This window comes from Vipera ursinii (assembly GCF_947247035.1).
Source record: "Vipera ursinii genome assembly, chromosome: 6".
Taxonomy (NCBI): domain Eukaryota; kingdom Metazoa; phylum Chordata; class Lepidosauria; order Squamata; family Viperidae; genus Vipera; species Vipera ursinii.
Window position 1 is genome coordinate 44,194,795 of NC_139515.1, and position 12,860 is coordinate 44,207,654.

Below are 12,860 nucleotides of genomic sequence, written 5' to 3' on the forward strand. Positions count from 1 at the left end.
TTCTCGTTTTAATTTGAGACCGGCTTCTCTGAGCCAGCTTAGCACAGCTGACAGTTTGTCAGCTAAGTTTGCTTCGTTTTCTCCGGCGATGAGGACATCGTCGAAATAGGGGCAGACCCCGGGTATTCCTTTTAAGGTTTTCTCCATGATACCTTGGAAGATACCCGGGGCTGCCGAAATGCCAAATTGAAGTCTTTTCACTTTAAAAGCTCCGCGGTGCGTGACAATTGTTTGAGCTTCCGCGGTGTCATTTGTGACAGGCAGTTGCAAGTATGCCTGCGTGAGATCAAGTTTTGCGAAAATGGCTCCTGAGCGTATAGAAGCGAGGACGTCTCTCACCGCTGGAACCGGGTAAGCGTGGGGGCTTAGAGCTAGGTTAAAGGTCGCTTTATAGTCTGCACATAGTCTAATTTCCCCGTTAGGCTTAACTGGGGTGACTATTGGGGTTTCCCAGCTTCCCCCTTCCGTAGGTTCCAGTACCCCTAGTTTTACGAGGTGTTCCAGTTTGTTCTCAATTTTTTCTTTGAGGGCGAATGGAACCCTCCTAGCCCTTATCTTAATGGGTTGGATGGTTGGATTTAATTTTAGGGAAATGGGAGGGCCGGTGTATTTCCCTAGTGTGCCATCAAAGACGTCTGCATACTTGTTGCAGACGGCTTCGAGGCTTGAGGCTTGCACTTTGTTTACCCCAGTAATGGCAATGCCCAGGGGGCTGAACCAGTTCAGCCCAATTAGATTGGTGCGGATCCCTGGAGTCACTAAGACTTTTAGGGGTCCCTTAAACTTTTTGTATTCAACTGCGACCTTAGCCTTCCCTTCTAGTGGAATGGGGTTTTTTTGGAAGTCTGCTAGGTGGACCTGGTTTTTTTTAAGAGGGATTTCCCTGTTACTCCGTTGGCAGATCTCCTGATACGTTTTAAACGATATTAAGGAGACTGCTGACCCGGAGTCCACCTCCATGTTGCAGGTGACTCCTTGTATTTTTACCCTGATTTTTACTTTCGGGCTTAAGCTGTGCACCTTGTCTATGGTTTCCACTAGGCCCCCCGGTGTTCCTCCCCTGTTGTCGTGGGTGGTTGGCCTACCTGGGGGGTTGGCCTCCAGATCGTGCACGTTGTCGCGGGGCCGGCTTCGGCACACTGGCTTGATGTGGCTGGTTTTACCGCAATTGTGGCATTTTGCGTTCTGGAACCGGCAGCTGGCCCTGGCATGGTTGCCCCCGCAGCTGGCGCAGGTGGCCCGTTGATCGTGTCGTGGTGGCAGGGGGTTTCTGGTTTTTTGGCGGTCTGAGGTGTCGTTCCTTCAATGTTGTCGTCTCTCCATCCTGCGTTGTAGGGTCTCTCCGTCGGTGAAGTCTACTGACTCCTCGTCGTCGCTAAAGGTTGCGCTTTCTTGGTACACGGTTGCTAGACTTTCCGGTGTTGATGTGGTCGGTTTTTTCTTGTGATTGTATTCGTAGGCCATTATTTCTCGGGTAAGTTCGGCTAGGCTCATGTCGGGCTTCGATGTAAGTTTTTTCTGGAGGCGTTCATCCCTTAAGCCTATTACCACTTGGTCCCGGATGCGGTCTTCCAGGTCTGGAAAGCTGCAGTTACGGGCGGCGTGCCGGACCCCTGCGATGAAGTCGTTTGCGGGCTCCTCCGGTCGCTGCTTCTTCTGGGCGAATTGAACTCGCCAGTACAGCTCTGAGCGAGCTGGCATGTAGTGTTTGTTGAGCTGGTCGACCAGGTCCGCGTAGGAGACTTCAGTGATGGGCACCGGGCTGAACAGCCCGACGGCGGTGTCGTATACCGGGGGCCCGCTGATGTACAGGAGGGCGGCGGCCTTCGCTCGGTCGTCGGTAATTTTACTGACGAGGAGGAAGCCCTCGACCTGCCCCAGGTGTGACTGCCATCTCTCCAGATGGCGGGTATTGAATTCCCTCACACACCCGAAGTTGGCCATGTCGTCCGGTCCTGGTCTCGCTCCGTTCGGAAGTTAAAACTTCCAGTGACTGTTCTTTGGCCGGGAATTCCCTACCTCGGCCGTGACTTCAGCTCCGGAGCGATCCCACCTTCGTCACCAGTGAAGTGGCTGAAGGACCACTCTGGACGACAGGTTAACCAACTGGGATTTATTTAAGAGCAGGGCAAAGAACAGTACAACTTGTCCGGCTTTTATAGCCGGAGGCTGTCAGTGTAGACCAATCAGGTTCGTGTCTTTTGGCGCCGCGTCTGGTTGGTCCAATCACTGCCATCGTGTCTTGACAGTTCTTCTCCGCGTGGTGAGTCGGCTTCTGTGTTTTGACAGCCGCGAGCTGTCAAATGGCTGCGCCTGCGCTCTGGCAGGGAACTTTGACAGCTGTCAAAGTTCCCGCGTGTTCTCCTGTCAGTGATGTTACCTCACCGTATTAAACGATTATAACTTGTTAATAACATTTATACATGTGTGTTTATATACATTACAGTTTGTGCTTCTGAACATTGCATATTCAAACATTGCATATTCTGGAATAGCCAACACTCCAGAAGATAGGCTTAAGATACAGGAGGATCTGGACAGACTTGAACACTGGGCGCTATCTAACAAAATGAAATTCAATGGTGAAAAAAGTAAGGTTCTACACTTAGGCGAGAAAAACCAAATGTACAGGTATAGTATAGGTGGTACCTTGCTCAATAGTAGTGACTGTGAGAGTGATCTTGGAGTCCTAGTGGACAATCACTTAAATATGAACCAGCAATGTCAAAAAAGCCAACACAGTGCTAGACTGCATTAACAGAGGGATAGAATCAAGATCACGTGAAGTGTTAATACCACTTTATAATGCCTTGGTAAGGCCACACTTGGAATACTGCATCCAGTTTTGGTCACCACGATGTAAAAAAGATGAGACTCTACAAAGAGTACAGAGAAGAGCAACAAATATGACTAGGGAACTGGAGGCTAAAACATATAAGGAACGGTTGCTGGAATTGGCTCAGTGGGTTAGGACACTGAGCTTGTCGATCAGATGGTCGGCAGTTTGGCGGGTCGAATCCTGAGTGCTGCGTAACAGTGAGCGCCTGTTACTCGTCCCAGCTTCTGCCAACCTAGCAGTTCGAAAGCATGTAAAAATGCAAGTAGAAAAATAGGGACTACAGTGGGAAGGTAACAGCGCTCTGTGCGCCTTTGGCATCTAGTCATGCCGGCCACATGATCACAGAGACGTCCTCGGACAAGCGCTGACTCTTCGGCTTTGAAACGGAGCTGAACACTGGCCGCTAGAGTTGGAAACGACTAGCACGCATGTGTGGGGAAACCTTTACCTAGTTTAATGAAGAGAAGGGCGAGGAGTGACCTGATAGCAGTATTCCAATATCTCGGGTTGCCACATAGAAGAGGGAGTCAAGCTATTCTCCAAAGCACCTGATGGCAAGACAAGAAGCAATGGATGGAAATTAACCAAAGAGAGAAGCAATCTGGAACTAAGGAGAAACTTCCTGACTGTTAGAACAATTAACCAGTGAAACAACCTGCCTTCAGAAGCAGAGAATGCTCCAACACTGGAATTTTTTAAGAAGAGACTGGACAGCCATTTGTCTGAAATGGTGTAGGATTTCCTGCCTGAGCAGGGGGTTGGACTAGATGACCTCCAAGGTCCCTTCCAACTTTATTATTATTATTATTATTATAAAATGAAGAAAATTTCTCCATAGCTTAGATGATGTTATTCAATTTTATGTTTTTGATTTTAGAATGATATTCTCATAGTTAGCTTCTCAATGGTAACTGAGTCTAAGTGATTGTTTAAATTTGCTTAGATTCATTTTTCCAATTACTGTGCTATACTTCATTAATTTTAAGGCATGGGTAATGTTCCTAAAAGTGCACTATAAGTTTTTCAGAAGTTATATCATCACAATTGCAATCACCCAAAAGATCTAAAATCTTATTTTTGTCTAATGCTTCTAATAAAAGTAAAATAAAAGAGAATTTTAAAAATGAATATATTGGGTCCTATTTTACATATATAGTGTAAATCTGTGTTAAGTAATTATACCACGTAAGCTTTGTTTTCAATAGGAAGCTCATAAGATGGTGAGAGAAGCTAACATAAAGCAGGCCACAGCAGAAAAACAGTTGAAAGAAGCACAAGGAAAAGTGAGTTCTAATTCTTGATATTATAGCCAGTATTTACAAAATTTGTCTCTTTCTCTCTATGCATGCTTCTTTTTTGTGATTTCCCAACTGCATTTCAAATGTACAGAGTTCAAAAATCAGTTTTGTTGGTTCTGTGTCAAAACAATCTAAAGAGGAATTGATGAGAAATTGTATTCTCACCATTTGAGAATAGGATTCTTATTTTTGGGATGATTATTTTGCATAAAGAACGAAATCAGTATTCAAAGTTGGTAGATTCAACTCACTGCTGAAATAATCAGTGTAATCAATCTATTTACTTATTTGCTCAGTTCATATGCTGCTTTTTTGGCTCAAATTGAACACTCTTGAGTGGCTTGCAGTTTTAAGTAACATAAGAATGCAAAAGTTAAAAATAAGGAAATTAAAGTAATTCCTAGCAAAATAAATCACTACTATAGCCCTTAACTGTGTCCCTTTCATAGTTCTCCTTTCTATGATTATATTTCCTATCTCAAGCAAAATATTTTAATATATATGTTTGTGTGTGTGTGCATGTCATACTAAAAGAATGTTTCATAACTATATCACTGTTATACACAAATATTTCATGAATACAGAATAATACATTAAAGTTCAAAAGGTATCAGATTTTAATTGCCCTTCAAAATGAATCTTGTTGCTAGTTTGCTACCTATGCATTGAAATCTTGATTTTTCTGGGGTTGCAATTTTTTTTATTTCAAACATATCGGCTATGAATTGTGAAACTTATACTTACATGCACCTTTTAATGATAACTCCAAGGGCAATGTGCCATGTCTTCTCTTGTTATAAATTTAAAAACACAATAGTATTTTATCTTGCTGTCTAGGAAGCAGTATGGCATGTTTCTAACACATTTTTCTTTTGATATATATTTAGATTGATATACTTCAGGCTGAAGTAGCAGCTCTGAAAGCATTAGTGCTATCTACTTCTCCAACTTCACCAACAAAAGAGCTTCAGTCTAGTGGGAAAACAGTCTTCAGAAAAGGCCACACAAGGAACAAGAGTACAAGTAGTGCAATAGGTGTCAATAACCAGGAAGTTAACATGATGCAGCCAATTGTAAAGGACTGCAAAGAGGTATTTTAATAATTGGGTTGTGGTGAAATATGGAGTTCAGGGATTGCAAAAAATTATGGCTGCTTTTACAGAAAGTCCTTGGTTATGATTTGAGCCCTCTTCTGCCACATGCAACTGAAACTTCAGTAACGATGTTTGTTTGAAAGAAAAGTCTATATATAATAACTTATTAGACCTGTTGCTATATTCATGTGAATGCATTTTGACAGGAACAGATTTTCCCTGTTTCAGTTTTATCTACATACAAGGAAATGCTACATTGAGGAGAAACTCATAACTGCCCCCCCCCACCTGACTATGGTTTAAATGATATAGTTGCAGCTGCACATTTAATTTAATTTAGGGTTAGCCTTTAGTTTCATTGGCTTAACAAGGCTTCTTCCTATATTAAGCTAGTTGTTGTCAGGTTTTTATGGGATGGAATTGGGAGTAAATTCTGGTAGAAAAAGTAGATAAAGAAAATAGAATCTCTTTTTTAAAAGTAATAGAATTAAAGCACTAAATTAATGGCAACTGGAAAAATCTCACTGATATGCTGTGTTCAAGAGATATCCCATTGTTGTATCAGCCAGCCAACTATACCATCACTATTTCATTCCTTTCAACCATCCAGTTTTCTTTGTATTATTTTTCAACAGCCAGTTAGAAATTTACTGAGCATTTTTAGTGTACTTTTCCTAAGCAGATGGAGCATATATTTGCCATGTAGTTTAAATATTGATAGTCCCAGAAATTGTTAACTTCTTTAGTATGGTGCTACTTTGGCTTACACTAGTACATATCTCTTAAATCAAAAAAAGAAAAAATGAAGGATGAACAATGGCATATATGTATGTGAATATTAAGAAACCAAAGGCAGAAGTTGACAAATAACATACTTTAGTTCAGTTTTCTCTGTTCTGGATATTTTTCAAATATGTGAACTTCAGTTCTTAGAATTCCCAATCAACATAGCTATTGCTGAACTGGATACCAGTTTGGGGAAGTCTGCCTTGTCCCGTTCTGCCGTTTAGTGCCTTGAAACTGCTACGCAGTTGGCTTTAATTTGCTCAGTTATAGCCAAGATTGTGTCCAATATCAATTTGTAGTTAAGTGGTGGGATATAGTCATCCATTTCGTTGGTGTTTACAGCTAAGTCTTCCATGGAGGTTATTTTAATAAGAGTCAATAATTTTCCACTTCCAATGCTCCTAAAAGTTGTTTTCAGTGCCAGGTGTTCCCACACTTATCTTTGAAAATAGTATCAAGGACAGCTCTGTTATTCAGTCAGCTCTCACAATAAGCAAAAGGTTTACTTGGAATTCCAGGTTTAGCCACAAGATGTCATCAATAGCATATAGAATAAGTTGTAAAGTTAATAATTAGTCCATTCTTTTTTCCTTAATTCACATCTTAAACAGAAGATAGGGTAATAGATCCCCACAAAAATAGGAGCTTTTTAATGAGTAGAAATAAGATTGCTTAATTTCTTTGCTTAATCAGGTAGTTTTTTTTTCTTTCCACGTTTTAAGGCTTAAAATGTTATTCCCCAAGTATACAAATGCTGTTGTTTTTTTTAAAAAAAGGGAAGAAAATTTTCAGAAAAGTCTCACAGGCAGGCAGTTAGGGGGATAAGAAAGGTAAGGTCTCACCCAGGTCCTCCAGATAGCTTTGTTGTGCTAGATGGTGCTTTTGGCTTTTGTCAGGGAACAGCTTAATGATCGGCCATCTTGATGGCCAGTCTCTTCTTCTTCGGGCCAAAAGGAGCTGCTCCAGATTCAAGCGGAGGGCTGCCGCCCTTCCACGATCACAGGAGGGCCTCCTTGCGGTGGTCGCCCCTCCAGGGCGACTTTTGACCCTTTTCAGGGTCCTCCAATGAAGAAGGATTGGACGGCAGGGACAGAGCTCTTCCTGCCCGTCAGAAAGCACCGTGCATGCAAACCGGAAGCCAGATTCAGAGTTCTTAATAAAGCTCTGCTGTCCACAGTTTGTTATCACTGAAGTGTAAGTGCTGTGTAATGTGTATTATTTGTTGATTATGGTTTGGTACAATATGGTTTATGGTATAGTGTGATTCTTGAATGAAGACTTGGGCTCTCATTTTGCCTGTTTTATTTCAATGTTAGGCTGATATATCTCTATACAATGAATTCAGATCCTGGAAAGATGATCCTACCATGGACAGGACATGCCCTTTTCTCAATAAAATCTACGAGGAGGATATCTTTCCATGCTTAACCTTCTCAAAAAGTGAGGTAATGCTTTGAAAACATATAATGATGCTTAGATTGGTTATGTAATATGAAGGAAGGCCTTTAAAACAACCACCACCAAATACTTTGATATCTTCAATTAAGTGCAAAATTCCCTCTTTTACCTGCAAAGCATTTCTACAGAATTATAGGTAGGATTAATTTTGTTTGTATTGCACATACTGTAGCTCTGAACCACTTCACAGTTAAGGTCATACATATTATTCCATGAGAAAAGTTTTCTTCTGGATTCATTATTGAGGGTTTCAAAGCAGCCATATTTAACCTTTGAGTAGTTTCAGTTGATAAATGGTTTAAAGGAGTCAATCTACATCAGGGGTGTCAAACTGCCGGCCCGTGGGCCGGACGCCTCACGAAACCGCGCCCACCCCATTGCTGGCAATGGGGAAAAAGCTCCGATACGTCGCGCGATGTCACGTGACGTCGCAAGTTTGACATGCCTGATCTACATGTAGTCCTTGATTAGTGATTGCCTCATTTATTGATCCTGAAGTAACTTAACCAGTCCTCATATTTATGACAGCAAGACTGTAAAGTAAAGGAAAGCTGAAGTAAGATCATAAGCACACTCCCAACTTTACTTTATAACTGCTTTGCTTAAACTGCAAACTGTTTTAATGGAAAATATTTCAGTTAATTTTGCCAGATTATAATACATTTCTTTCCTTTTCTTTTCCATATTGTACTACAATTTGCTATTGATCTTACTGATCCTAAAATCTTATTCTAATGAATATAGATATTGCATTGGTTTCTAATCTTATGAACCCAGAATTAGCTATATATTAAACCAAAAACCTCCGGGCAGTTCTTCAACATTGCTATTCTTCTTTCCATTAGCTTTAAAAGCTGATATGTTCATTAGTTTTTCAAATTGAAAGCTATCTATCTTGATATATGAAATATACTGAGAATGCTTTAACCTTGTATCATAATCCATAAATGGGACCTATGACATCTGAGCTCTGTTTGTGGGGTGGGCGTGGGATAATCCAATCTAGTTCAGTAGTACTTTCCCACCATCTAAAAGCCAGAAACAAATGAGAATTGCAATTAAACTCTAAAACTTTTATCTTCTTCCCTGCCTATAAAAATGTGGAAGAAAATAATGTGAAATTTCCCAATAATAATGGCCACCAAAATGCTGCCTTGCCTTTGCAATGCAAATCTAAAGCTGGTTCTTATGTTAAGGAATTGTATGGTTTTGCTCCTTTGTATTATATCCTGTATTGTTCTGGTTTATATGAGAAGAACCATGATAGTGTCTAGCCTTCATGCAATTTCTGCTACTAATACAGCTTTGGAGAGGGCGGGGGCGGCTAGATATATCTTTCACATTTTCATTCCTGTGCTTCTAAAGCAGCATTTCTTAATCTTGACCACTGGAAAATATATGGACTTCAGCTCCTAGAATTCCCAGGGAGCCATGCTGGCAGAGAATTCTGGGAGTTGAAGTCCATACATCTTTAAAAGGCCAAGATTGAGAAACACTGATTTAAAATATTGAAGGTACACACCTCATTTCTCACAGGTAAATTAATAGTATCTCCAGCTAGAGCTCATAGCATGGGAAACACCTTGGGAAAACTAGTACTTACCTCTTTTTGGTCTATTTTCAGTTGGCTTCTGCTGTCCTGGAAGCTGTAGAAAACAATACATTAAGCATTGAGCCTGTTGGTCTGCAGCCTGTTCGATTTGTAAAAGCTTCTGCAGTTGAATGTGGAGGACCCAAGTACGTTGTAGTGTAAAGGATCTTACGGTACCAGGAATATGTTGCTGGGTTTCATTCTGGCAGCCAGAAAGAAATGACTAACAGATTTACGCCAAATCAGAAACTCCATAAATGCTGCATGGAAAGCTACAGGATGCCCTACTTCTTTCTCGGCAAGCCATGGATCTCCATTTTCTTTTGTACAGAGAGGGAAAGTTGTGGCCCCTGCAAATATTACCAGGGCAAAGGCAGTTGATGTGCCATGAGAGAGATTAAGAAAATAGACTGGGCTATTCATGAAAAGCCCATAAGATAAGTTAGAACTCTAAGTACTCTGAGAATCACTATCCTCGAATCTCAGAGTCCTAACTTAGTTTATGGGGTTTAGATTAATAGCTCAGTCTACTTTCTTTTCTTAATAAAATCAGGAGCAGTAGTAACATTTACTGGTGGTGATTCTGAGGCTGAATGACAAATTATGATTGTGAAAATAAATATTTTGTACGCTTAATAATTATGTTATGGAAAAAACCCAACTTTCTAGACTCTAATTTCACTTTCTGATATTTTATGTGGTATCCATGTTCTTTTACTTGTAAGGCAATACCTATAACAAAAATACATAGATGAAGATACTGGCACATGTTCTAATATTTGCACGACATCCTTTTACTTTAAATATTGATGTTTTATCTCCAAAAAATAATTCTTTGTTACCATCTGCATTAAATAATGGCAGTGACATGCAGGAGTTATAAAGCACATTTATGTACACTGATTATCTTCTTGGTTTTGCTAGTTGCCTGAGACTATTACCAGGCATCTGATGTGCTCCAGTACTTGGAAGGGAAGCTTTGTACATCCCAGGCTCTGCAAACCTGACAGTTAATTGGCTCAAGAAGCAAGGAGTGACTCTTCCTGTCTCCATATTTTACTGTGCTTTCTACATTTTTACTCTTTTCGCCCCTACAAATTACACACCATCTTGACTAAATACCCATTTTTTATGGCATAAAGAAGATCAGGGTTTCCACTGATCTCATTTCTCATTCCCCCCACGGCCCTCCTATTGCATCAGAAGCTGACTTCAAGTAGTTCTTCAAGTGGCACTTCTTATCATTAGGTAACTAGCAATAGATGAGCATCAAACTACCTTCACAAGTAACATTGTGGCCAAGTTCATATATTATACTAGGCCATAGAGATATCACGACCATAGAGATGCTAAACCACAACAAAGTGAAGAGATCTTAAGTCTGGAATGGTTGAGATGCTTTTGTGTGGGGGGGACTTTTTTTAAAAAAAAATGCAAAGACCATTGCAAAGGGCAATTCTCTCTGGAGTTGTAAATTTTACTTGTGTGGTTTAGCACTTTACAAAACATTGTAAAAACTGAGCACATCAGTGAATAATTTACAATAATTTCTATCAAAGTGGTGTAAAAATAGATGACAGGCTCTTTGGTAATCAACTATACCATAATTAAGTATTCATGCAAATTAAATCATAGCCCATCGTTTAAAACTGTTCCATTCTGTTGACAGAAAATGTGCTCTCAGTGGACAAAGTAAATCCTGCAAGCATCGAATCAAGCTGGGGGACTCAGGAAACTACTATTATGTTTCTCCTTTCTGTAGGTATAGGGTAAGTATTGAGCTCTAAATCATGATTTGTATATTTGGATCAGGCAAGTAATTGAATATGTGGAATTCTAATTCTTTATTTTCCTTCTTTTGTACAGATCACATCAGTATGTAATTTCTTCACATACATTCGATATATTCAGCAGGGGCTAGTGAAACAGCAGGATGGTAAGCTGATATGTTTTTTTCAGCAAGTTCTGGGTTTTCAAATTTGGCCATGTCTGATAGAAGTGTATTTTTGCTATATAAACCGAGAACTTGGGGAAAGTTCTAATGTTCCTACAACCTCTGGAACTGCATCTAAAACCTCCTTACTTTGCTGCTTTTTTATATGCCCATATGGCATGCAGTTAGGAAGAAGAATTTATTTTTCATAATTAAGCTGACAGTCATCTGTGCAAATTTCAAAGGGGCAATAATATGTCATTAAGCTTTTAATTTCTAGACAATCATTGAGTTTCATATAAATATATCCACAGGTTTTTGTGACAGATTGTCTGCATCAAGAGAGGGTGGGGTAAGAAAAATAGAAAACAGTGTTTCATTCTTCTAAATTGGGCATACAGAGAATATATATACAGCAGTTTTCCTATTCTCTTAGTTTTTTAGATCCTTTTGTGAATATTCCATATCTGCACTGCACTTGGGGATTAAATTACATAAATTATTTAAAAGTTAGATTCAGGCATGCAAACTGATTTTAAAAATGGTAAAACATTTTTAAAGATGTAAGCATCATCACTGCACTGTCACATAAAATCTATTTTACATGGTCTCAATATTTTTATATTATATGAAAAATGTTGCATGCTATTTGGTATGTTCATCCTTAAATCGTTAAACATCAGTTAAGTAATCTGTCATAATTTTTTATATCTGTATGCATAGTTGTTAATTCTAATTTTGTGTTAATGTCTTTACACTAAGGTAGTGGATTTTGAAATTTAGATGTTTTTATCTGAGTCCTTGTAGGTGCATCTAAAAAACCCAAACCTAAACGGTTGCAAGATTCTGAAGTAAAGAATTTTTTTATATAAACAAATTAAGTAAATGATTTTAAGGCAGGAAAAATATAATTAATATAATGCAGTTGGTAATGGTTGATGTGTCATTAGATTTCACCCGCAAAATCTTGAACTGAATGATAAGCTATGTAATCAAAAGTGATTAGACATGAAATATATTAAAATAAAATAATATTTTTTTCCAGTCAGTGCTTCTCAGAAGCTGTATTATATTTAAATAGTGCTTTTAGTATCTGAAAACTCAGATTTGGCATTGCTAACTATCTTTCTTCATTGGAAACTTTGAAATAAGCATTTTTCCCCACAACATCTCCTTTTCTTTTGCACAGTGGACCAGATGTTTTGGGAAGTCATGCAACTGAGGAAAGAGATGTCGCTGGCAAAACTTGGCTATTACAGGGAGGAGCTGTAACTCCAGCATTTCTGGTGCCTGCATGAACTTCCATAACTGTATATACATTTGAGCTGGTTCTATATCCATGTCTATTTATTTTGAAATGGGTCCAATATTATGTGCAGATTGCACTACACACACTTGTAATTCAACAGAATAATTTTACACAAGAGATTATAAAGCTGGCAAGGCAAGAGAATTTTCAGGTATACTTGTGATTATAACTTATGATTGAGAAATTCAGGTGAAACACTGCTCAAGATTTATGTGCATTTTCGTGTGTTCTAGAGAGAGTTTTTAATATAAAATTTCAGCTTAATAAAAGGTTAAACTTGAAGCTTTTCTGGGTCTGAAACGTTCTTTTAAAAATGTGTAGTTTGTAAAATGTATGAAAGAAAGTGATTGTTTTTACCAAAAAAACAATAACTGAGGGCCTGAAATTATTTTGGATAAACGGTGATGAATTAGTGCAAGTGGGGATATAGCAAATGTGCACACTGAAGGCATGCATTTTCATTAAGAGCTAATTGTTTGCAATAAGATGAGGAGATGAGTTAAAAAATAATATCAACTACTGTTGATTTAGCCTTCAGAATATTGAATGTCT

At 39.2% G+C, this 12,860-nt stretch overlaps 1 protein-coding gene across 8 annotated transcripts in view; it reads left to right on the forward strand.

Moving 5' to 3' along the window:
- The window catches only part of RAB3IP (RAB3A interacting protein), a 42,296-nt gene extending 29,713 nt beyond the window's left edge, over positions 1-12,583 (forward strand). For 7 of the 8 annotated variants that reach the window (XM_083365118.1, XM_083365114.1, XM_083365115.1 and 4 more), the window contains 7 exons: positions 4,045-4,122; positions 5,025-5,228; positions 7,334-7,462; positions 9,100-9,212; positions 10,736-10,835; positions 10,933-11,002; positions 12,189-12,583. In XM_083365118.1, coding sequence (XP_083221244.1) covers positions 4,045-4,122; positions 5,025-5,228; positions 7,334-7,462; positions 9,100-9,212; positions 10,736-10,835; positions 10,933-11,002; positions 12,189-12,271 — 777 coding nt within the window. In that variant the 3' untranslated portion in view covers positions 12,272-12,583. Of the gene's footprint in view, positions 1-4,044; positions 4,123-5,024; positions 5,229-7,333; positions 7,463-9,099; positions 9,240-10,735; positions 10,836-10,932; positions 11,003-12,188 lie in introns of all 8 variants that reach the window. The other variant, XR_014492781.1, reaches the window with a different exon arrangement.
- The last annotated feature ends 277 nt before the right edge of the window (positions 12,584-12,860 follow it).